The sequence below is a fragment of the Talpa europaea genome (genome assembly GCF_964194135.1).
Source record: "Talpa europaea genome assembly, chromosome: 3".
NCBI lineage: Eukaryota > Metazoa > Chordata > Mammalia > Eulipotyphla > Talpidae > Talpa > Talpa europaea.
Genome location: NC_140069.1, coordinates 16124481 through 16151290, shown reverse-complemented (window position 1 = coordinate 16151290; position 26810 = coordinate 16124481). Strand labels below are relative to the sequence as shown.

The 26810-nt window shown below is 40.6% G+C and overlaps 1 protein-coding gene across 2 annotated transcripts; it reads left to right on the top strand.

The window, feature by feature from the left end:
- Positions 1-2581: 2581 nt before the first annotated feature.
- On the top strand, positions 2582-25439 carry MED30 (mediator complex subunit 30; the record flags this gene model as incomplete). 2 transcript variants are annotated; one of them, XM_084229137.1, is made up of 4 exons in its annotated part: positions 2582-2758; positions 17535-17693; positions 19138-19242; positions 25344-25439. In XM_084229137.1, the coding sequence occupies 4 exons, from the start codon at positions 2582-2584 to the stop codon at positions 25437-25439; spliced, it is 537 nt and encodes a 178-aa protein (XP_084085263.1). The 2 variants fall into 2 exon arrangements, with proteins under 2 accessions (XP_084085263.1, XP_084085264.1); XM_084229138.1 differs by lacking the exon at positions 19138-19242.
- Between the last annotated feature and the right edge of the window lie 1371 nt (positions 25440-26810).

Genomic DNA, 26810 nt, shown 5'->3' with positions numbered 1-26810 from the left:
GTGGCGGGCTTTCTGGTCTCAGTTGGGCTGGACATTTACCCACGAGGGGGCAGGTGACTTCGGGTGTTTGATTTGGAAGCTTTATTCCTTCCCTTCTCTTTGTTGCACACTCATTGCATTAAATTGTAGGGTAAGGAAAAATGTCAGGCTTTTCTGCCCTCCTGCCATCAGGATAGATGATGGATCTTTGCAGTCCTGAATGCATGCCTGATGGCGGGCACCTGGAGTAGGGTGTGAGCATAGGTAGATGGGATTCACCTGGGCTGAGACTGGGCTTTTAAGGGAGGCATCACAGGGACGCCAGCAGAAGCAGAGAAAGAAGCTGAAAGAGAAGCCAAGAGCAGAGAAGCAGAGAGATCACTGGAGAGCCTAGATAGAGTGGGGATTTGCTGGGGGTTGGGAGGCCTGCCAGCCTCCCAGCCCCCAGCACCCCTGCCTGCTTTGTACTGGGTAAATCCAAATAAAAGACCTGCAAAAACCACTGAGGGCTCTGACTCCTCCTTTACCAGGTCTGCATGGGATCCTAGAAAACCTGCACTGGTCCATTCCTGACCCTGCAAATGTTCCTTTCCATTAAAGGTCTTACACAGTAGAGTATGTTTTGTCTTGATGTGGCGGATGTCAGAACCTATTTAAAAAGGGCAGGTTTGGGGGTTCTGGGGTGCTCCGCATCCTGCCCTATACCAATATAAAACATCAAATCCTGGAAAACATTTGCAGACCTCTTACTTCAGGATTTGGCACTGGTCTTCCTTGCCCCATGATTCCCTCATAGAAAAGAGTCCAATGTTCAGCACCCCTCCCACTCACTACTGCCAGGTCCCAACTTCCTGCAGATTGTCCCTGATTCCTAAATTCTTGGATCTTGATATTAGGGCCTTGAATGTTTGCTTCAAGACCCTCAACACAAAATTAGTATTCTATCTCCATGAGAGCAGGGCTTTTATCGGATTTGTTTACTATGCTATCTCAATTCCTAGTACTCAGCACACAGGTGCTCATTATTTGTTACTGGTAGTTACTCACTAAGGAGTTACTTATGTTTTAAAACATAAGGAGTTAATTACTGTTTTAAAAGCTGTATAATGGTTCATATTGTTTTTAGTAACTCCTGTAACTTTCCATTGGAGTGTTCTAAATGCAATAATTTTGTGCCTATCACTCATTCTCACAGTCTTGACTAACTCGCCTTTTGCAAATGGGCAGTAAGATGTAGGTGAGAGAATGGTTTTTGTTTTATTTTTCTTACATTTCTAATGTAAATGTATACATTTACCATGTAAGTTTGTAATGTAAATCATCCAGCCATCATTCCACATTTGTTTAGCACATTCTATGTGCCAAAGGCTGAATGCTAAGAACACAGTAAGTGAATAGAACAGACATAGTGTTGTTTTTTTTTTTTTAAACATGTGCATCCTAGCTTGTGTACAGCATGAGGGAAAGTCAGTAAATAAACCCCAAAACTTATAGAGAACATCAGACTGTAGTTGTCGAGTCACTCAGGGTGTTGCAAAAATAAATTCTACTTTTTACCCAGGCAGAGGAAAAACAAACGTACTTCAGGAATGGTGAGCTCAAGAAAAGCTTTATTACTCATGCATGAGGTCCCAGACCTGGGGGCCCCATAAGGTCTGAGCACCTGTTTAAAGACCACGGGTTCTTTTTATACACAACTGTCTCCATGTCTACTAAATTGATAGCATCATTTTTCAGAAGGCACAACCATTTGCAGGAAAGTCCCCAGACAAGATGGTGGGGGTCGAGACAAGGGGGGAAAGATGCAGGCATTCGGGGATGGTTGGAGAGACAGACCACTTTGACCAGCTTCCCCACCTTGTAGATAAGAGCGCTGAGGCCCTGGCCATGAATCTTGCAAGGGAAGGAGCTGCAAGTAAGCAAACTTGTTGATTATGCCTGCATGGGAGTGTTCATTGCACCTGGGCTGGAAGTTCTGCTGGAATCTTTATTACATTCATTTGCTCAATAATATATTTTCGCTTCTAGGGGAGTATTGGGAGGAGGGTAATTTTCTACTTAGGAGGACAGGGAAAATATGAGTAAATAAATTGAGTAAAGACTCACAGGTGACCAGTGGCAAGCTGAATAGATTAAACAAGTACATTAACTCCTCTAAGCCTACCTCTGAGCTGCAAAAGGACACTAATACTACAAATCTCACTAATTTCCTATGAGAAAAGCGCTCAGCAGGGATCCTAACCTAAAATAAAACCAGCTCACGCAGGGGAAACCAGCTCTGGGAACGCCCACCCGCTCCCAACACTCGCACCGCCCACTCTGGCTGGAACGTAACCGATGATTGGTTGAATAGTCTGTCCGTCAATCCGTCAGCAGAGGGCCTAGAAGGAGCTCAGGGAGCCGGCGAATGGGCGGCTCACATTTGATGACGTTTGATGACGTATTACGTCAGGGCGGGCGGAAGTCGCCGCCGCTGTTTTGAATTTGGGCCGCCCCGGGCTTACTCGCCGGGGCCCACGGCACACCTGGCTGCGGGCCACGCCCGGCTGGGCCCCCCAAAGTCAGCTCCTGGGCCCTGCGGGCCTGCGGCGGCGGTGGCTCCATGTCCACCCCTCCGTTGGCGGCGCCGGGCATGGCGCCCGGGCCCTTCGCCGGGCCCCAGGCGCAGCAGGCCGCCCGGGAGGTCAACACAGCATCGCTGTGCCGCATCGGCCAGGAGACGGTGCAGGACATCGTGTACCGCACCATGGAGATCTTCCAGCTCCTGAGGAACATGCAGGTGGGCCTGGGAAGGGGGGCGGGCGGGCGGCGTGCAGAAAGCGGGGTTTGGGGGAGAGGGTGACTGCTTTAATCGTTACGCTGGGCTCCTGGGCGAGCCCCAAGTGTAGGGCTGCCCCCGCTTACATTCAAAAGTGTGCCCCAAAGATGTGTCTGTCCCCAAGAGTCTGGGTTGTGATGTGAGGGTGATATTTGCATGCAGGCACCAGACTTTCTGCAAGATGGAACCCGCATTTTCTAGATTTGACCGAGTTCTCTATTCGGCAGACTTTCCCACCTTTCCCTCTTTAGGGGACTTTAATTTTCATCCAATCTTTTGACAGCAGAAAGGCTCCAAGGAGTTGAATAATTCAGATTCTACTACCACTTACTTTAAACCTAATCTTGGCATAATTCACGTGCACTAGAAAGCGTTTATTTAAAGTTTTGTTTTAGGTATATACTTGTGAAACCGTCGTCCACAACCTGAAAATGTTTCCTCAGACCCTTTGCAATCTTTACTTTTGACCTTCCGTACCCCAAGAAGCCTTAGATTTGCCTTCTGGCTCCGTAGATTTAGTTTGCATTTTCTTGAATTTCATGTGTAGTCCTTATTGTTTGTTTCGCTCCTTCCACTCGTCGTCTGTCCTTAGTTCTTTTTTGTTGCTGAATAGTGTTCCGCTGTGTGCATGTATCACAATTTGTGTATTTGTTATCTGCTTGTGGACATTTGAGTTGTTTACTCTTTGAAGCCATCCTAACTAGTGCTGCTATAAATGTTTGCCGACAAATTTTTGTGTGAGCATGTGTTTGATTTACCTTGAGTAGGGTTCCTTTTTTGTCCACACCCTCTCCTGCACTGCTTTTGGAGGTCTTCTTAATTGGTGCCATTCTCACGAGGTTAAAGCCATAATGAGATACCACCTCATGCTGGTGAGAATGGCACCTCTTGTTAGAAGAAATGATGAACCTTTTTTTTATGTGTTTTGGCCTCCTGAATAATCTCTTTTGGAACACTAGAGGCTGTGCTTCACTGGGCTTGTGGTTGAAACGGAGTCACAGGCCTGGCGTTGTTCTCTTCTTGTCCAGTACAGAGCTTTATCCTGGGATGTTTGTGTGGTGTTAACAGGTTCTCGAGCTCTAGTTTGTTCTGGGTTCCTTTGGTTTGATTTGAGCCCTGGGGAGTGGAGGCAGGTGTTTTGGCTATCTCAACCTAGGAAGCCTCGTCCACGAGGAGTTCCAGGTGTTCTGATTGGCTTCTCCCTGCTTATTCAGGCTCTACCTGTTCTATATTAAGAGCCCCAGACTCAAGCCAGCATTCCTCACTCTGCTCCCCCACCCCTGCAGCTCTCAACAGTGCACCCTCTGTCCTGTGTGCCAACTCACACACCCCTTATCCAAAGCAGTGCCAGGTCTCAGGAGTCCCCTATGTTGATGTGTGCCCAGGTCAACAGCCATAGGGGGCTCTGCACAGCAGTCACCCCTCCCTCTTGTGATTTGTAGTGCCTGGTTAACACTTAACAGTGAAGTTCACGTAAAGCTTTTCCTCTGCCCTTCCACCAGACCTTTGCTTCTAAAGTGTCTCTGGTTGTCCAGTTTTCTCTTGTTTTTTTAGCTTTGTTTTACTGTAATTTAGTTGTGGGTGCCTGGGGCCAGCACAGAGTCTCCACCCTGCCCCCAAAATTATCTTTGTCAGCCAAAAAGAGGCATAACCGCAAAGTTAGACAAAGTTTTATTCACTGTCAGGGACTACAGTTCAGGAAACACAATACCAATGTGTTGTTGGAGTGCTCCCAGATCCTCCTTCTCACAGGTCTGTATAAAAGGGCAGAAAGAAAGGGAGATGACAGAATGTGTTTTGAAAGAATAGGGTTGGTAACTTATTTGACTGTACATGATTAATTGCCATGCAAGTAACCTTTAAGCAGAAAGCTCGTCGTTGATCAGCAGTATGATCCTGATTTTACTGTCCACCTGAGTTCCTGCAGCATGAAGACAGGTGCAACGTATGTGTGTGACACTTTTCTAGTGGTTTCCTGAGGATATTTTAAATGCCCTTCATGTCAAATGACTCCATTTAGAGAATAGGCGTCACATTTTCCCCTTTATGTCAAAAATTTTGGAATGCATTGGTGATTTAAAAAAAAAAATTAATTTGGTATCATTTGCCCCTCCAGGTTGGTGTTGTCCTATCCCAGGTTGCCTATCTCATAAAGGCCAGAAACGGTGTAAATTATGCTTGTGGCTTAAGGCCCATTTGAGCAACGAGCGAGGGTCAGGGATCTAATTTAGTGTCAAGTTATTATATGTTATGTTAGTTCCACTTGTTGGGTGCTGATTATTTTCATGGAGATTACAGTATGGATTAAAACAAATATGAGACAATTTGAACACAATGTAAACAATACAAATTGATATTAGTAATAGAATTTGTAGACAAGAGTGAGGAATGGCTTCTGTTCCTAATGGAAACTGAGAATATCAAAAAACTTAAAATTCAGAGCCTCCCTGGTGGAGCAAGGGGTTAAGACTCAACCTATGAAGCTCACTGCAGCCACTGCAGCATGATTTCGATCCCTGGTCAGGGAGCTACCCACATGGTGCCGCAGACCTCTCCTGACTTGCCCCTGCTCCCCTTCAGCAGTGTATTTCAGTCAATCTGCCTGTTCTGTTCCCCACTCTGTCTCTGGTGAATCCTTTCACCCCTGCAACTCCTGCCCACACCCCATTTCTTGTATGTATAAGTAAATAAATCTTTAAAAAAAAAAAAAAACCTTAAAATTCAGTGAATTTGTACAGGAGACAATTTTCAGTGATTTAGTGAAGTTAAAAGTTATAGTCATTTCCAGCTCCACTTGCTGAGAGGAATTTATCCACTTGGAGCAAGATATATTAGCAGCGGTGCACATCCAGCTTTGGGACGCAAACAAGCACTGCTCCGTGGTTATCAAGGATTGCTGGATAAAGAGTCATTAAGGGCTGGATTTTGAGCTCAACTAACTGCCCATGGAGTTAGCAATAGCTTTCACTAACAATTTTAGTTGTTTGTTTCTTATCATGTTCTCACTTAGCTTTTGTTACATCAAGTCAGGAAAACATGACACTTAGGAATCACACCTCTTCTGAAGGATTATATCCTGCAAGGGTGGTCACAATCCTGAGTGTCCACACTATTGTCCTCATATTTAGAAGGATTCTCATCTGGATGGCCATGTATTATTGCTAAGGCTTGCTTTGGTCCATAAAGGATGTTAGGGTCTTCAGAAGCTTTACTAATTAATTTGCAGATTATGAGGATTTTAAGAGGGGAAGTTAGATAGTCTGAAAGACACTGACCAGCATCTCCAGCTATTGAGACTGGCAGATGGCCAGGTTACTCATACAGGCACAAACAATGGCATCCTAAGGAAGCACAAAGTGCCCCTTTTAGAGTCCGGCCATCCGGATCGTCTAGAGGTGTGGATGTCAGAAGTCAGAGTAGGGAAAAACCAAGCCTCTGTAATGTGTGAGCAAACAGGAAGATTCTCTCTACGTCAGAATTCAGTTGAAAGGGATTTTTTTTTTTTTTTTTTTACAGAGGGGAGTTTGGCAGCCAGAAGGGTACATAGGAGGGCAAGATGAGAAAATAAAACCCTGACAGTTTAGAAAGAGACTGGCAATTTCTGGATAACAAGTATATGAACAGAAGTCTTCTCAGTTATTTGGTGGGGGTCAGGGTAAAACAAGAAGGACTTCCTTTTCCAGGAGGTAGCCCTATGTGGTGGGTTAGATCAGATGGCGCTGTCTGGTTACAGTGAAATTTGAAAGAGCAATGAAGTTGGAAATGGGTATAACAAAGGATTGCTGGATAAGGAGTCATTACGGGCTGGATTTTGAACTCAACTAATACTGCCCATGGAGTTAGCAATAGTTTTCACTAACAATTTTAGTTAGGTTTCTTATCATACTCTCACTTAGCTTTTGTTACATCAAGTCAGGAAAACATGTCACTTAGAAATCACACCTCTTCTGAAGGATTATATCCTGCAAGGGTGGTCACAATCCTGAGTGAATTTGAACTTCCAAATCCATGGAGGATTGGTCATGACTGAACGATTGCCCGGAGAGAGTACCTGCTTCTACCAAGTTTGCTAAATAATGCTGTGGGGAAGCTGGAGATAGCTATACATAGATCTTCAAATTAGTATTTTTATATTTTCCAGGTTAATTACTTAGAGGTGGGATAGGTAGAGCAGATGGTATTTCTAGTTTTGGTTTTTTGAGGACTCTCCATATGCTTTCCAGTGCCTGCACCAGATTACATCCCCACCACCAGTACAATGATTCCTTTCTCTCCACACCCTTACAAATACTTGTTTCTCTTTTTTTCTTTTTTTTTTTTTTGGTTGATTTTTTTTTTTTTTTTAACATAATGGCTATTCTCATATCATAGTTTTGACTTGCTTTCCTATTGGCTATGTCTTCTTTGGAGAAAGCTCTATTCAGATCATCTGCCTATTTTTAAGTCTGGTTGCTTGTTGAGTTTTGAGTTCTTTATATAGTTTGGATGTATGCCTCCTGTCAGATATATAATTTGCAGATCACTTCTATTTCATAGGGATGCCTTTTGTTTTTGATGATAATTTCTTCAGCTATGAAGAAGCTTTTTAGTTTAATATAGTCCCTTTTCTTTATTTTTGCTTTTGTCTCACCTGTTTTCTGCTATGTGTTTTATGGTTTCAGGTCTTACATGACATCTTCAAGCCATTTTGATTAATTTTGTGTACGATGTTAGTACACAGTACTTTCACTCATTTGTGTGTGGCTGTCTAGCTTTCCCAATACTATCTATCGCAGAGTCTTTCCTTGCTTCATTGCATTTTCTTGGCTCCTTTGTCATAAATTAATTGTCCATCTATATGCGAGTTTATTTCTTGGCTCTCAGTTCTGGTTTGTTAATCTGTTTATCTGTTTTTATTCCAATCTAATGCTGTTTTGATTACTATTGCTTAAGGTACACTTTGCAGTTAGCATGAAACTCCATTTTGGTTCTTTTTTCTCAATTATTTTTGACATTCAGGGTATTTTGCAGTTCCAAAAGAATATGGATTTTGATCTGTTTCTATGAAGAATGTTGGGATGTTAATATGGATTGCATTGGATCTGTATACTTTGTACAAGTCTTCACTTCCTTTTTTTTTTTTTTTTGGTGGGACCTTCCCCTGAGGCCGGGGAACAAACTGGCGCTGCAGAGGCTCCAGGCAGCCTCGCAGCCTAGCGCTCAACTGCTGCGCCACCAGGGGTAGCCCTCACTTCCTTAAATTTATTCCTAGATATTTAATCTGTTTTGATGTGATTGTAAATGTGATTGTCCTAATTTCTCTTTCTGCCAGCTCATTATTCATGTACGGAAATGCTGCCCCTTTTTTGTGTATTAATTTTGTATATTTTTCTGTATGATTTATATGATTTTGTAGCCTGCCACTTCACTCATTTATTATTGCAAATACTTATTTTTTACTTGGGTCTTTGGGATTTTCTATGTGTATTATTATGTCACATGCAAATAATGATAGCCCTATTTTTTTCTTCCTTTTTTGGATACTCTTCATTACTTTTCTTGCCCTGCTACTATGTTTAGAACTTCAATACTGGGCCTCCCTGGTGGTCTAAGAGTTAAGTCTCATGGCCTGGGTTCAATCCTCGGCCAGGGAGCTGACCCACATGGTGTAGCAGACCTTGCCTGTCTTGCCCACTGCTCCCCTTACCAGTGTATTTCAGTGGATCTGCTTGTCCTGTTCCACTCTGTATTTGGTGAATCCTCTCCCCCTGCCCACACCTCTGACCTGCACCCCAGCTCTATGCAAAAATAAGATCTTAAAAAAAACCAAAACAAAACTTCAATACTATGTTGGATAATAATTTTGAGAGTAGATATCCTTGTCTTGCTCTTGGTCTTAGTGAAAAGGCTTTCAGTTTTTCAGTATGATGCTGGTAGATGTGGGTTTGTGACTTTTATTATGTTGTGGTAAAGTCTTTCCTTCTCTACCCATATTGTTGAGGGATTTTTAAAAGTGGACTTCACATCTTGTTATATGTTTTTTTCTGTCTATTGAAATGATCATTATCCTTGCTTTTGTTGATGTGGGATATCTTATACATTGATTTGGATATGTTGAACCATCCGTCCATCTGTGGAATAAATCCCACTAATCATGGAGTGTGATTCTTGTGATGCTGAATTTGTTTCACTAGTATTTTGTTAAGGATGTTGCACCTGTGGTCATCAGATGTCTGTAATTTTATATTTTTAAATTTTATGTGTTTTTGTGTCAGTAATTGTTGGGGGAAAGGATTTCCTGAACAAACTCCACAACGAGGTTTTTCGGACCCCACCCCGACCCCAGACCAAAGGGATCCAAGATACCAAGAACTACAAATCCCATAATGTCAACACCTCTGAAGAGAGGTTGCTGGGAGCTGAGGGTGGAGTTACGCAGCCAGGTTGGTGTATACCCAGATGAGTGGGCCTTGGGCATCTTTGGCTTTTTGCCGGCTTTCAGCCTGCTATTGGGGTTCCAGCTCAGCGGCACTGGTAGGACTTAATCACTAATTTATCTCTCTCTCTCCTTGTGTTCTTCCTTTCTTCATTTCCCCTTTTTGTAAATAAACCCCTTATTAGCCTTTTGTGTGTGCCTGCAGCTGAGTCTCATTACAACTCTGTTTTAAGCACACGGTGAGGACCCACAGCCAGGCCAACCCATTTCGCATAGGAGTTGCCCTGTAACATAATGACAGCATAAAATGTGTTCAGAATTTTTTCTTTTCAGTTTTTTGGTAAGAATTTGAGAAGGATGCATGTTAGCTTTGAAAGTTTAGTTGAATTTATTAATGAAAACTTCTGGTCTTGGGCTCATTTGTTGCAGTGCCTATATTTGCGATGGTCTGTTCAGATTTCTGTTTCTTCCTCATTCATGCTTGTGATGTCTGTTTCTAAGAATGTGTCCATTTTCTTCTAGATTTTTTGCCATGTAAGCCTTAATAATTTCTTATCTCTGTATTTAAGTAGTAGCTGTTGTAACATCTTTTGTTTCTGATTTTTATTGATTTTTCTCACTTCTTAGTGAATTGGGCTAAAGGTATATTTTATTTGTCTTCTCAAAGTACCAGTGTTACGGAGCAGCCCCAATATAAATGTTACAGGGCAGGGAGAGGGGCAACCCAGACCCTGCAAACCTGCCTCTTCTAAATAGGTTCTGCCATCCGCCACATCAGCACAAAACATACAAGACTTTAATGGGAAGGAACTTTAATACAACTAGTAAACAATACAGGAAAGGCAAAGAATCTAGTTTCTAAATCAAGCACCCAAAGTTACCCGTCCCCTCGTGGGTAAAAGTCCATCCAAATGGGATTGGCCCAGAGCAAGGCCCCAAGGCCTGCCACAAGTCTAAGGCATCTTCCAGTGGGTACCCACAGAAAAGGGTTAGAAACAACCAGACAAGCCCGGAAGGAAAACAGCAAAATCAAAATCAAGATAAAAGTTGCCATGGTCACCTCCCCACGGGTCTCACCCACATCTGTGTCACCCAGTCCACGACCAAAAGACAAGCGCAGTTTCTTCACGTGTCTCTAGGCTCCATGCGCCTCCTCCAGGTCTCCTTCTGGCTCCATCCTGCTTCCTTCCTTCCTCAGTCTCCTCTGCAGCTTCTTCTCTCCCTGCTCAGCTCCATCCTCCCTTGGGTGGGGTAGGGAACCTGGAACCTCCCCCTTTCCTGGGGACCACCTGTTACACCAGCTCTTGGTTTCATTGATTGTTTGAATTGTCACTCTGCTGTATTTTCTCTAATTTTTGTATTTCCTTCTACTGGGTATTGGCTTCCCCTTCCTTCTTCTCGGTTTTTTTAGGTGTAACCTCAGATTTTTGTGTGTGTGATTCTTTTTATTTTATGAAGTAGGCCTCTATTGATAAAAATGTCCCTCTTGGTATCATTTTTGCTGTATCCCTCAGATTCTGATAAATGATGTCTTCATTTTAATTTGTCTCCAAGAATTTTTTATTTCATGTTTGATGTCCTGTGGACCCAGTACTTGCTCAGCAGCATGTTGTTGAGCCTCCACAGAGTTGTTGGTTTCCTCCTCCTTCTTTAGGTTGATTTCTCATTTTTTACCACTGTTGTCTGAAATTGTTACAGAGCAGCCCCGATATAAAATGGGGTGCCTGACTGCGGGTCCTCACCTGCACACTTAAAAGTGTTATAGAGCAGCCCCCATATTAAACGGGTTCCTGGCTGTGGGTCCTCACCCGCGCGCTTAAAAGGGACTTATGAGTACTCCACTACAGACACACACAAAAGGTTAATAAAAGGTTTATTTACAAGGGAAAAGGAAATAAGGAAAATGTACAACTCAGGGAGAAAATAGGGAAATAAAGTCTTTAATGCGTCCTACCCGATCCAATGACCTGGAAACCCAAAGTCACTCTCAGAGCTGGCCAGACGCTGCCAGCTGACGGAGAGCCAAAATGGGGGATCCCCCAAAGCCCACATGTCTGCCTTTTATATCCACCTGGCTGCTTAACCCCACCCTCAGGTCCCAGCCACCTTCCCTTTGGTGGTGATGGGATTTGGAGTTTCCAGTGTCTTTGGCCTGGGGCGGGGGTGGAGTCCACAAAGCCTGTATGGAATTATTTTTAGGACATCCTTTTCCCCCTAACAATTCCTCCCTTTCACTTTTTGCCACCATTTCCATGGTGATGAAGATCGAATATATGGAGGTTGGGATGCAGTCTCAGATGAACATTTTCTCCAGGTTCCAGTGTGAAAGAAAACCAGTCTCTCCAGGTATTTGTCCATTGTGGAAAGCAAAAGTCCTCTATTCCAGGAAAAATAGTTCATCAGTTCAAGCCAAAAAAAAAAAAAAAACCATCTGGAGGCATTAGCCAAAACAAGACAGCAGATATGTCAAAATCACAGGAAAAAAATCTTAAAATGGTTCAACTGATGTAAAACACAAATTTTCTCAACCTTGATCCCAAACTTTTAACAGCATAGCAAAAGTTTGCAAACTAAATCTACTTTTTTTTTTAACCATTCTTGCTATTTTTGCATAAAATCACAGGGCAGAAAATAACTAACAGCAATTTTTTGCTGGCTTTGTTGAAATACTCCATATAGGATCAGAGCGAACCGGTGGCATCCGGTCAATGTAGGCTTCAGGTACAAAGTTGGTCTCATCAGACTCCACCTGGGCTTTCCTCTTCTTGAGGGTACCAGGGCATTTTCGTTGGCCGGGTTGTCCAGTCCTGCCAATGGAGGCAAGCTTCCTCACCTTCTTTGGAGGTCTCTGGAACCCTACAGACAAAGCAAACAGGTTCTCCTCTTCTTGGTTCAGCTCTTTTTCAACTTTCTGGAAGAACTCCACACAAAGCCTTTTATATCCACCTGGCTGCTTAACCCCACCCTCAGGTCCCAACTACCTTCCCTTTGGTGGTGATGGGATTTGGAGTTTCCAGTGTCTTTGGCTTTGGCCTGGGGTGGGGGTGGAGTCCACAAAGCCTGTATGGAATTAGTTTTAGGACAGCCTTTTCCCCCTAACAAAAGGACTTATCAATGCTCTACTGCAGGCACACACAAAAAGTTAATAAAAGGTTTATTTACAAGGGAAAGGGAAATGAGGAAATGTACGACTCAGGAAGAAAATAGGGAAATGAAGTCTTTAATGTGTCCTACCCGATCCCCCGACCTGGAAACCCAATGGCACACTCAGAGCTGGCCGTTCCGAGCTGGTGGAGAGCCAAAAGGGCCCCCCCCCCCCCCCCCCCCCCGCAAAGCCCACGTGTCTGGTTTTCTACCAAACCTGGCTGCTTAACTCCACCCTCAGGTCCCAGCCACCTTCCCTTTGGTGGTGATGGGATTTGTCTTTCCCAATGTCCTGATGGCTTTGGTCTGGGGTCCACAAAGCCTGCAAGGAATTAGCTTTAGGACATCCTTTTCCCCCTAACAAAATGATGTTTGATATGATTTCTGTTTAGTAGTTCATTGGTTCCTAAGATTAATTGAGGACCCATGATATCCAGGACACCAGGAAACACCTGCAGGGGGCCAATAAAACAACAGCAGGGGAGAGCCTGCACTGTGGACTGTAGGGGGAGGGGGGGATTGACTTTCAAATCCCCCAGGCAGATACTGGAACCTAATTAGCATTGTCGTCTTAAACCCCCTTGCAGGGAAATGGCGGCCACGCCAGGACAATTCCACTGACTGCCGAATAAGGACTACATCTTCCCTCCCCAACCAAGGGGCGGGGCATGGATTCAGATTGGATGGCCCCTGCACCCCATATATTCCAAGGATCCCTCCCTATTCTGCGCAGTTGTTCTGCCATGGAAACTGCCTTCTCAGACCCCTCCCTAGCGTACTATTGCTAAATAAATTGCCGTCTTGCCTCACCTGGCTGTGGCTTTGAATTTTTTCTTGGCTTAGTCAAGAAGTGAATACCCCTCGACCTGACATCTCAACCCTCATAAGTTTATTGAAACTTGTTTTATATATCAGCACACGGGCTATCCTTGAAAATGTTCCATGAACACTTGAAAATAATGTTGTTTTCGGTGTAATTCTTTGTAAATATCCATTAGGTCCAGCTCACCTAATTTGTTAGTTAAGGACGTTGTTGCCTTGTTTTTCTGTGTGCTTGGCCTGTCCACGTCTGTCAGTGGGGCGGTAAAGTTCTCTACTATTGTGTTGCTGTCAAGGTCTTCCTTTAGGTCTGCTAACATTTGCATTATATTTTCTTGTGCTGTGTTGGGTGTGTGTGTGTGTGCATGCTTGTCTTTCTGTTGTATCAATTTGCTTATCATTGCCATCATTTTCTTGTTAACCTCTTTGTGTTGTGGTTGCTGCCGTTGTGCTGCACCGTTGTGTTGGACTTTTTTCCTCCCCTTCACGTTAAGTCTATATTGTCTTCCGTGCTTACATGAGACTCTTAGCTGGGTTTTCTGTTTCTAATCTTTCCAACCAATTTGCCTTTTGATTGGTGGATTCAGCCCTTTTACATGTAACATGATCATTTGATACGCAGGTACTCGCTACTGCCCATTTCTGGTTTGCTTTCTGCTTCTGTTTATCACTTTGTTCAATATTTTTGTGAATTTTCCTTTCAGAATTTCTTCTAAGGGGGGTTTAGTGGTGGTGAACTCCTTCGGCTTTTATTTTTCTGGGGAGGTGTTTATTTCGCCACCATATTTGAAAGAGAATTTTGCCAGATAGAGCATTCTTGACTGGTAGTTTTTATCCTTAAGGATTTTGAATGTCCTGCCACTTCTCCTGGCCTGGAGATTTTTTTTTCCTGAGTGATCTGATGGTAATCTGAAGGTGGTACTTTTGTTACTTGCTTTTCCTTCTTAGCTGCCTTCAATATTCATTCTTGGGCTTGGACTTTTGATAATTTCCCTAATGTCTTGTTGTGGGTCTCTTTTCATTTAAGTAATTACCTGTTGTATTAGCAGCTTTGACTTGTATATTCAGGTCCTTCTTCAGGCTTGGGCAGGTCCCAGTTATTATTTCTATGATTAAGGTCTCTGTTCACCTTTCCATCTCTCCTGGGATAACCATTATGGCACCTTTCCTAATAGGTTTGGATAATTGTAATATTTCTTCGTCTTTTTAAACTTACATTTCACTCTTCTTCCACCTGGATCACTCCTAGCTTTTATCTTCAAACTCGTTAATTTGTTTGTTAGGTCTCTCTTACTCCCGCAATTTTCTGTAGTACTCTCGATCTCATTTGTTGAGTTCTTCACATTCTGAATCTGTTAGTTTATTTACAACTTTAGTCTCTACCTACTTTTCATTAAGCTAATTACTGAGCTCATTGTTTTTGAGTTTTCTTGTGTGTCTCTGAGTTTCTTTGTGGTGTCTAGAATTCATTATCCATTGGATCATAGTAGTCTAGGTTTTGTTTCTAGAGAACGTTTTCTCCTGTCATGTCATTTTACATTGAAGTGTCAGATTGGTGACATATTCCTCTGCCTTCCCATTAAACTAGAGTACAATCTCTGAGAGAATTTCTTGCTTTTTTCGGTAATTAAATCTAGATCAGTAACTTAAAACTTGAGCTGCATATATTTTTCTTTTCCAGCAGGTGGTGCTATGGCTTTATTTGATTTTTTTTTGGTTACTGCTGGCTTCTGTATCTGCTTTGGGAAACCTGGAGATGGTGGATAAGCTGCTGTTGTGCCCATGGGGGAGGAAGGAATTTGGAGGGGGCCAGCTCCTATTGTGGATGTGCTGGTTCAAGTCTGTGGCCCCCACTGTTACCCTTCCCTTTAGAGAGGAGGCACTCTGAAGTTCTCCCTCCCTCAGGGCCTTTGGACAGCACTGCCATCTTTGTCCCCCACCCACCACCACCCAGACTGCCAACACCCCCACTCCATCACCTTGTACTTACAGATGCCTGGATCTCCATGATATTTGTTCTGGTGTAGTCTGTTGGTCTCCGAGGTGTAGAGCATGCTTCAGCCACACCCCAGCAAGGGTGATATTGTTCCTTAATAGTTGTTCCTTTTATGAGGAAGAACAGAGCATGAAACCTCCTTTGTTGCTTTCTTGGTGATGGTCACCTATATATTTTGTACTCATCTCTTTGACTTCTTTTATTGATAGCAGCATTTTATCACATCACTTCCTTTTTAATGTTCCATCTTTCCTCCCTTCTCTAATTGCATTGGCCTGTGCTTCCAGAACAGTGTTTGTTGATATTAGGGGTCTTAGTATAGAGAATGCTATCAGTGTTTTCACACTAATCATTGCACTGACTTTTTTACTGAGAAAAATGTATTTTGTCATGTTGGGTAATTTTCAAGCATTTCATACTTATTTTGAGGATACTGAATTTAGTTGAATGCCTTGTTAGTGTCTAGGGGGTGTGATGATATATTTCTAGATTATTATTCATGAGTGATTATGATTTTTATATATACAAAAATCAAGGATCTTCGGCACTATTATAACTTATTCTCTGTAGTATAGGAACCTTGTCTTTTGCATTCACTGCAGCTTCTAGAATAGTGCCTGGCATGTGAAAAGTGTGCAGTAATTTTTTTTCAGTCTTTCCTTTCTTTGAGAAGCTGATGTTGATATGAAAATATAATACCCAGACTTACTAAAAAGGTGAATTTCAGGAGGGTGATTCTTTGCATTTTATTAAATTTTGTTTTCCATTATAAAAGGTTTCATCGAGTTCTTTCATATGACACACTCTTCTTAGTGAATTTTAAGTATAGATTTACAGGTAAAATAAATCACTGAAGAGAATTAAAAACTCTTTTTTGTATATTATATTAAATTAAGCAACACATATGAATAAGTCCATTTTTCACTTCATAGAAAATATGGACAAAGTATTAAACCTTAGTAAATGCCTTTTTAAAGATACAGTGTTTCTGTATGAAATATATATTCTTTATACTTATCACCTAGACAAGAAAGTAGGGATCCCTTGAAATTTTTCTCTACTTAGTCTGAAATTCCATAAATTGTGAAGGTTTGTAAAGAGAAATTGTATTGGAGGCAGGGGTGAACTCTTAATGCCTTACTCCTTAAATCTGTTCTGACTAATTCAACCTTTCTTATCACATTTCTTGAGGGATTGGCCTTAGATGCTTTAATGTTTGAGAATTTCTGAAAATCCTAATAAATCTTCTGAGATTAGTTGAAATAAGATATCTCCTTAATTTGTAAACCATTACATACAGGAAATTTGGAAGTGCGAGTAAAGGAGGAAATGAATTATTTAAGCTTATATTCCATTACATCTTTCATCAATTATGTTTAAGCTTTTCCAGTCTTTTCCTCATGTTTATGGTTTTATCTACTTGTAATGATAGTAGTCCTACTTTCTTTGAACATTATACATGCAGTTTTTGTTTACATTCCTCTCTCATCTGTTTAGGAAAGGAAAAAGGTATGAAATGAGGTTTAGAAAAATTGGACTAATCTAAAAAGTAGTGTCTTGGTCCCCAAGATAAGCAGACAGGTGATGTCTTATAATGAAAGGAAACAGTGTAAACATTGAATATAAAATCATCCTAGTATTAGACTTGAAGTGTAGGAATAAAAATGTTAGCAAGTCACAAAAGGTATATAAGTTCTAAAAAGTCCATTTCTATTTATCTGATTTTATCACGTAAATATGTAATTTTGGCTTCTCTTAATAAAACTAAGTTAAAAACATGTAATAAAACTAAGTTAAAAACATGTAAGCTTCTGAGATAGGTATGATCATAGCTGTTACTTATAAATAATGATGTTCAAGTAGAGATTGACTTACTCCTGTTTTCTTTTTAAAGTAAAATTTTGGTTACATCCTAATACCTTGAACATCTTAATTATTGTATTGCTAAGGTATTTTGAGTTAGTTTGCAGTAGCAGAAGCATACTTTTCTGTTGCTGAAAAGTCCTGATTTTTGCTTTTTTTTAATTGCATTTTTAACTTCCTGGTTGAAATTAGCTTGCAGCCTTTTATAGTTTTAAGTAATAGTAAATTTGTGCGTTCTTTGAAGTTATAGTATCCCTCAAAATTAGAGGGGAAAAGAATTTCAACTTGTCAGAGGGACCCTTTGCTCTAGGTCTGTTTTGCAAACTGGAATAGCATGCCAAAGAACTAATAAATGAGTAGGTACTACTCTGAAATTTTAAAAATTGTGCTTGGTTGGTAGAAACAGTCTGCTTTTATGCAGTGCTTTTTTAAAAAGGTGCTTTGTTTTTGGCTAGCGTTACTTATGGAAAATCTTGATTTTATTTTGTTTTGTTTGATAGCTGCCAAATGGTGTCACTTACCATACTGGAACATATCAAGACCGGTTAGCCAAGCTACAGGATCATCTTCGCCAACTTTCTATTCTCTTCAGGAAGCTGAGATTGGTGTATGACAAATGTAACGAAAACTGTGGTGGGATGGATCCCATTCCAGTAGAGGCAAGTTAATGGGAGGTGGCAGATGAATATAAGATATATCTCAATTGATTTGTGATTCCCTCCCATTTTACATTCTTAATTTTTCTTTGGCTAATGGAGAGGAATACATACACACAAACACAAAATTAGTTGGGTAGCTGGGTTTTATCCTGTTAATATTTATATACTTTATCATCCAGATTCCTAATGATTATTGTTGGGAGGAGAAAGGGGGTTTCCTATGGCAATTTTTTGCTATATCTGCCAGTGTCCTTGTCATTAAGTCAGTGTAGGAGTTTTAAGAGTATTGTAAGACACTTTACACATAAGATTAATCAACTAGGTATATATTTTTATAGGTGGCCCTTTTCTGCTGTTGACAAGATATATTTTTGCTACCAAGAGTATCTAGAAAAATGTTCTCTCACTGCATATAAAGAACAGCTTCATGTGATCAAGGCATCCTATTTGATCAACATGTAAGGGTATGAACAGAAAGAGTAAACTGCAAAACCAGAAAGATGTGGGAGAAAGATCAGAAAAGTGGTGGCTATTGTTTTTTCCTTCCAATTGGAAAAAAAACAAAACATGTTTAGAAAAAAAGTAGGCAGAGATTGGGGGAAGAGGAGATAAATAATGCAGTCAGGAGGTCAAAGAATCACACAGAAAAGGAGACCAGGAGGAAGGACAGTTCTGCAAGGGTGGGTGTGGAAATCAGTAAATTTATATTTGTTCCATGCACTTGAAGTTTGGTCAGCTACCTCTTGGTTTACCTCTGTCCTGTTCCTGCACTGTAATAAAAATGGTAGAGATTAGATGATTCTTGAAGTCTGTCATAATCAAATGCGCAGACCTCTCCTGCCACGGCCGCTGCTCCCCTCAGCAGTGTACTTCGGTCCTTCTGCCTGCTCTGCTCCCCGCTCTGGCTCTGGTGAATTCTCTCACCCTCCCACGCTTCTGACTGTACCCAGTGCTTGTATAAATAAATCTTTAAAATAAAAAAGGAAACTTCAAATTTCATTAATAACTGCACATATAATTGTGCTGAAACTTTCATTACTATATCAATTGAAGTCTTTCTCCTACAAAACCTTTTCCTAACTAAAAAGACAATTTAGAAGTTTTCGTGTCCATTACAGTTCTAGATGGCAAATAAATGACCTTTATATAATGCACATTCATCGTTCTAGTAAAGATGAAAAAAAGCCTGTTCTGTCTCAACAAACTAAAACTTGTTGGGGCAGGACTTTTGTGGTATCTCACCCATTTTCTGGCAATTAAATATTTGAGTGAGTAGGATATTACTTAGTTGTATGAGACAACTAAAGGATTATTTTGCACAAGAAATTTCAGCAGCTAATGCATGCAGTGCATTGAAAAAATAAACTTCTAATGCTGTCATTTCAGATCACCTGAATTAAATATGGTTGATTTTTATGATTTAACTTTTGTTTGTTGCTCCTAGCAACTTATTCCATATGTGGAAGAAGATGGCTCAAAGAATGATGACCGGGGTGGCCCACCTCGTTTTGCAAGTGAAGAAAGGCGAGAAATTGCTGAAGTAAATAAGGTGAGTTAGTTGTACATCTTTTATATCAAAAATACTGATAAGTTATAAGCAAATCTTAACTGGAGGTATAGAATTACACGAGGTTGTTTCTGTAGCAAATGTATGAACATTGAACTAAAATGTGAGTAGAAATGCCCTGTGGATAGTCAGAAGGGAGCTCACAGAACGCATACAGTAAAACTTCACAGGCGTTCAGTCATAATCCATTTATTTCCTTTTCCTAGACAGATTTCTAGCTCATAGCATAGTTGGGGCAGCAAGTGATAACATTTATAAATAGGAAACATGAATGTTTCGGTACCTGAATAAGAAATTAACTTAAGGGCCTCCCCTGGTGGTGCAGCGGTTGAGCGCTGGGCTGCAAGGCTGCCCGCAGCCTCTGCAGCGCCGGTTCGTTCCCCGGCCACCGGCGAGGGTCCCACAAAAAAAAAAATAAATAAAATAAATAAAAAAAAAAGAAAAGAAACTTAAAAGATGTTTAGATATTTCTCATAAAAACAGGTACTCACAGTCCACCCCAGCCAAAGAAGGTGTCCTGAAGTAGATGAGGGCAATTCAGTTCATGAATATAGAAGTCGTTTAATAGCACACTTAAAATTTGATGAGATAGTAACAGGCATAAAATATCTTACACCACTATGTTTAATTTTAGAGGTTCGAAATAAACTTTAGAAAACAAATAATTATGTACAAACTGATAGGACAGTCTTTAAGAGTTGAAAGGGCATTATGCAGGATTGGTTTATAGTATAAGATAATGGTATTAGTTACATTATAAGGTCCTGTTTATAACTGCAGCAATATTATAGTAGGAACTGATGAAAGAATATATGTATAAACTTCTCATGAAGGTGATAGACTGGTACTACAAGACTAAGTCTGAATAGTAATTCTCTTGAAAATACACATAGTGTAATGCAATAGTAATCTAAAGAATATTGAGAATATGCTAAAATATCAAGAACCACTACTTTTACTTTCTAAAGCAGGTGAGTAAAATCACAAAAATGGTCTTCCAGTCATGAGAATTTAATACTACAGAAGAGGAGTTATGGAGAATGATTCTTTTACATTACACAATGTATTGAAATGAATTTCAGAGTTGAAAAATAAGACCTGATATTGGAGTTGCAGCTTCCTAGGTATTATGTGAAATATAACACAAAATGCAGGGAGAGGCCAGAAAGTTAGTAAGCCACTCCAGATTGGTGAGTGGCAAGACCAAGTAGTTTTCTGCACCCACCAAACAGTAGAAAACAGAGGCCAGAGCTGGGTTCAGTCACATGTACTACCCAGGTAGTCTCATTACCACAATACTGTTTCAAGGCCAAGTCCTTAGAGCAGATTCTGGGAGCAAAAAAGTTCAGCAGGATACACATTCCAAGGACAAAAGGCAAGGAGCCTCCAATTGTCTGGATCATCCAGCCATTGCATCCTCTTGATGACCTTCTCAAATACCTGCAAAATAAAATAATTTGTACTTTTATTTAAAAGTCATAAACCTAAGAATATTTACAGCAAATTTTATGGATGATTAAAAATGTACAGTAGGAAATTGGTAGGGGATGAGCAGGGGACTGGGAACTTGATTATTCTTGCAGATCTAAATTGACACATTCAATTCTCTGTAATAAGTGTATTTCATCAGTCTGCCTGTTCTGTTCCCCGCTCTGTCTCTGGTGGGTCCTCTCACCCTCCCATGCATCTGGCCTGTATCCCTGGGATTTGGGGCAGGACACAGACAGGCCACTTCCTTATTCACCTATTCATGAGGAGAGTGATCGCTCAGGGCCCTTATCCCTTCCTTGGTTTTCCTCTCCAGGCCTCCCCTGCTGCCTGAGTTCATACCCGCTGCTCATTTCCATGGAGAATCAGGTCTGTTCTCAGTGGCATCCAAGAGTCACCTGGGGATGGTTTACTCCTCCTGCTAAGACAATTACTAATTTTCATCTTAAAAGTTTACCACCTTGCATTTCAGCTTTGTGCTACATGCTAATCGTTTTTCTAAGCCTTTTCCCTCTCCAGGCTCTTTTTTTTTTTTTTAAAGATCTTTGAGAATCAGGGCCTCCCTGGTGGTGCAGAGGTTGAGTGCTGGGTTGCGAAGCTTCCCGCAGCCTCTGCAGCGCCGGTTCCATCCCCGGCTGCTCCCCGGCCACCGGAGGAGGGTCCACATGGCGCGCAGACCTCTCCTGCCGCCTGCTGCTCCCCTCAGCAGTGTACTTCGGTCCTTCTGCCTGCTCTGCTCCCCGCTCTGGCTCTGGTGAATTCTCTCACCCTCCCGCGCTTCTGACTGTACCCAGTGCTTGTATAAATAAATAAATAAATAAATCTTAAAAAAAAAAAAAGATCTTTGAGAATCAGACATTTGAGAATGCTTCCATTTAATAAAATCTATTCAGTTTTTTGCTGTTACTAACTTTGTGGCATAACCAATGTAGATTTTATCCCAAGAGGAAAGACTTCATTTAGATTTTTAAAATATTTCAAAACTTAGCTTGTATTTCTATGGAAATTTTGTTGTTTTGTTGTTTTTTGCTTTTTTTTTTCCCCGTCTAGAGGGGAAGTAGCCATTTGATGGCCCCATTGCTTTCACTTTTTAACAATTGTTACTGTATTTTAAGGTAGGTCTACAGAACTAGTAAGGTAAACAATGGTTAACTCAAATTGAAATCCCCCTAGAAAGAGGGCAGAATAGTTATCTAACAGTTACTATTAAGTTATAGATGGGAAGTGCAAAATTGGATAATATGATCAATTGACATTGTTTTTTACTTAAAAAAAAAAAATTATACAAGAATCAGGGTACAGGCCAGATGCATGGGAGGGTGAGAGGACCCACCAGAGACAGAGTGGGGAACAGAACAGGCAGACCGATGAAATACACTGCTGAGGGGAGCGGTGGGCACGACAGGAGAGGTCTGCCGTGCCATGTGGGACCCTCGCTGGCCGGCCGGGATTGAACCGGCACTGCAGAGGCTGAGGACGGCTTCGCAGTGCGGCGTTCAACTGCCTGCGCCACCAGGGAAGGCCCTGTTTTCTACCTTAGTGGCACGCACATACACTTGTGTTTGGGAAAAATATAAAAGATTGTTAAATTTATATTCCTTTTGTCTATTTTGAGTCTCATTTTACAATTTTTTTTTTAAATACATTTGTATGGTGGTGGTAAGTGTTTAATGTTCACAACAGCTTCAGAAGGATTGTCAGATTTTTTTTTTTTTCTTTTGTAGTCTTTTAGGAAGCCTTGTTTTTTCTTAGAATATTAAAATATTCAGATATTTGTGTACCAGCTCCGTGCCACACACTGAGTGCAGGTATGTCTGCCATCATGCACATTTCACACACATGGCTAGTTTCTTCTTGGAGGACATAAGACTAATGAAAACAAAACCATTAGACCTTTTTAAATATATTAGCATGTGCTTATATTAAGTGATTAAATTGCTTTATGAACTTACATAATCAGTAATAGTTATCCTAGTCTTTTCTAAAACATTTCCATGTCATGTACTTGGAAATTGTACAGAACAGCCAGTACCTACCATAGTGGCATAAAATGTTTTATCACATGGATGGAGCTGGAAGGGCTTATCCTAAGTGAAGTCAAAAGGAGAAAGGAAAACACCAGATGATCTTGTATGTGGAATATAGAGAAACCAAACAAAGGGTCAGACAGAGAAACTTCAGTCCTTGCACATTGACTATAGATCTGAGGTGTTGGAGAAGAACGTACGGGACTGTGGAAGCAGACTACGGGTGTTTTAGTGGTGGGAGAGCCACGTAACCATACCTGAGGGAAGAAATCCTATGCTGTCAAAATATTAAGGATATAAAACAATAAAAATGTATTAACAGTATTTCATGTAAATCATCAGATGACAGAATAGCCAGGTTTTAGAGTTTTGACTTAACTACTTTTCATATCTTGGAATGCATAACCCTGATACATAAGAATGAACGTTTGAGATATGTTGTGAGAACATCAGAATGACTTTTTTGCTTAAGATTATTCTGTTGACATGAAATAAAAAGGTATATGGGTAGTTTTTACAAGGTTGACATAATTGAGTCTATGCACTCTGACCCAATTGTTACAGCCTTTGTATGAATATTAAATTACATGGTATATCTTAGCATAAATAAAGTATCTACTTACATATTCACCTGTTAATGTAACAAATCAGCCACAGCTGATGGATTTTGATAATAGCAGCTGTCAACCTCTGTTAAAATCAATCAGTAGCAAGATTGTATATATTGTCTTGTATCATGTCATGAAAATTTATTTACAATTTAACCACTCATAAGCATAACTGTCAGCTTTGCTGTTGATAGTTTTCATGATGTGTTTTGGCTTTAGATAATTTAACTTTGAAAAATGAAGGAAAAATCTCCAAATGCCCTATAATTTTTTTTAAGATTATTTATGCAAGAACCGGGGTACAGGCCAGATGTGTGGGATGGTGAGAGGATTCACCAAAGACAGAGCAGGGAACAGAACAGGCAGACTGATGAAATACACGGCTGAGGGGAGCAGCAGGTGGGACAGGAGAGGTCTGCTGTGCCATGTGGGATTCTTGCCAGCCGGCCGGGATTGAACCAGTGCTGCAGAGCCTGCAGACAGCTTCACAGCGCTGCGCTCAACCACCTGCGCCTCCGGAGGAGGCCCAATGCCTTATATTAAAATTTTTTACTATTGCCTAGAACTGACTGTTACCTTGAAACTCTATAATTTAGCTCACTATTTAAGAATGAGACCAATTTTAACACGTCAGAACTTAGATTTCTAAATGATACCAAATGGGATTTTTGGTATTTTATCATTTCTCACCTTAGTTGTCTGGGCCCACTTGGTTAGATACTTAATTGCTTAAATAACTATGACAACTGAACTTGGAAAACTGAACAAGAAGATTGCATAACTAAAGTACCAACAGTATCTTTTACTCAATAAAAACTAAGCTTTAGATTCATGTCCTATGTATTATATAGTTAATCTTTTCAAGTATGGATTACATTTAAGATTATTATAGTCTCTAAAGCAGCCCTTTTATTTCTCTAACTAAAATGAACAACTTTTTATTTCATTAAAAGGAATCTGGGCTGTTCACATCTCTATAGTGAACATGTACTGCTGTATGTGGAGATATTTTAATATAGCATCCTTAAATAGTTCAAGTATGTTTTCAAAGGTTATTGAATAATGATTACTATGATAGCTAGGAAACACTGAGCAGAGGTTCTCTATTTTTGTCTTGTTTTACATTTGCCAGACATGATTTGAAGAGCATGGTTTATAAACTCAGTAAATAAGCATCCTTAGAAACCTGGATGTAAATATCCAGTCTTAGTTGTGGAGATTGTGCCATTTGTCTTCAGTGTTCAGATCTGCCCCATTGTTGAAAGACCAGTTGCATCAGGAATTGCATTTTTATTGTAATTCTCTATTGGCAGTTCATTTCATGAATACCAGTAACATTTGTTGAATGCTGATTTACCTCGTAGATTTTTTTTTTTTATAGAGGTGGGGTACAGGCCAGAGTTGTGGAGGGTGAGAGGATCCACCTGAGATAGAGCGGGAAGCAGAGCAGGCAGACTGAAATACACTGCTGAAGGGAGCAGCGGGAGAGACAGGAGAGGTCTGCCACACCATGTGGGTATGGCTGGCCCAGCCGGCCAGGAATGGAACCTGGCCAGCAGGGAATAGAACCCGCACTGTAGAGGCTGCCGACAGCTTCACTAGCGCTGCGCTCAACCCGCTGTGCCACCGGGTGAGGCCCCTGCCTAACCAGTTTTAATGCTTTATGTGGAAACTGAAGCAAAGAGGTTAATTTGACCAACCTCTAGTTAATGAAGGAACTGAGTAAACCTGCTTCAGAAGTTGTGCCCCACCACTTCTTGGAAAGCCTCTCTGCTTAGCAGAGGCTGGAGCCAAAGGCCCCCTCAGTGGGCCAAGTTTGAATTCTTTATGCCTTTCAGCGAGTATTTGTGGACAGGAAAGAGGTAAGCCCTTCTGCCTAAAGAAAGATTTTTGCTTAATCTTCTAACTTCATGATCTAGATTTCATAAAACAGTTTTGAAAAAATTTTCTGTTTCTACAGAAACTCAAACAGAAGAATCAACAGCTGAAGCAAATTATGGATCAATTACGAAATCTCATCTGGGATATAAATGCCATGTTGGCAATGAGGAACTAAACTGATATATAAATTTCGTGCTTTCCACATGTTACACCAATTTCTCCCTCAAGTACTTTTTTCTCTTTGCAAAAGATTATCTGCTTTTGTTCTAGTCACTGGAATTAAATTCCCTATTTTTACTTTTTATTTTAAAGTATTAATTTGCAAGTTTTTTTTTCCAATGATTCTGTGAAAGATTATTGTAATAGACTTTCACGGGGTTTTGGTTATTCTTCACAAATTGTCTTTTAAAAGCAAAATTAAGTGTTGTAAATAAATTTTTCAACTTGGTTATTGCTGATTTTGCTCATTTCATTACCACTCAAGAAAATGAAAGGTTTAAATATTTTTGGGTGAAAAATGAAACAGATGAACAATTGCACTTGAACTTTTTAAACTCCGTGTCCCAAACAAGTTAAAAATAAGTTAATTTTTATAATGCTGAAGTAGATGAAAATTATTTTATCATGTTCAAGTGTTTGGCTTCAATCGGAATGATCTGCCTTTTTAAAAAAAAGTTTGAGGACAGAACAAATTGAAATAACTGCTTGCTACTTCAGTAATCCAAGAAGCAAGCCTTTATCTGGTTTTTCACATGTACCCTAAAATAAACGAATGCATCTTGCAAACAGTTAAGCTTTTAAGCATTTAAAATGAGATGGTTCTGTATGACAAATGATTTCAGTTAAGTCCTTTATAGGTCTGCCGGTATCTGGTCTCTTGGGATTATAAAATAATGGATTTTCAAATCAAAATTAAATTCAAGAAAGAATTTTTAAACCTGATTCAGAATCCCCTCGCTGGTCTGGGTTCTATTTTTTAAAAAATAGTTATTTGACTTCTCATATGGTTACACAAAATACTGGTAATCAGTTTCGGGGGGGCCGGGTGGGGACCAGGTTCAAAGTTGAGGTTCCAAATATAAAGTGCTTATTTTTCACTGTATTTTTATCTTATAGCATGTGCAAATACTGCCTATTCAAAAAATAGGTAACATTTCATTGTAAGTTATGAATATCCCCACCTAGAAATGGCAGAAGCATAAAACCCACCAATCCATATGGGCATCTTTAGAGCTAACTGAATTTGTCAAGGTAAGTTCTAAGATACTTACAAATCATATATCTCAAGGTGTTCATGTCCGAAATATGTAGAGAATTCACAACTCTTCAATAAGAGACAATCAAAAAATGAGCAGATAATCCGAATAGACAGGGGCGACATACAGAGAGCCAGCAGACACAAGATGATCATCTCTGATTAGGGAAATGCAAGTCAACAAAAAACTATCACTTCACACCTGTGAGATTTTTCTTTTGGAGAAGAGCCAGTGTTGGAGAGATGTGGAAAGGAACCTTGTACATGGGTCCAGCCATTATAGAAAGCAGT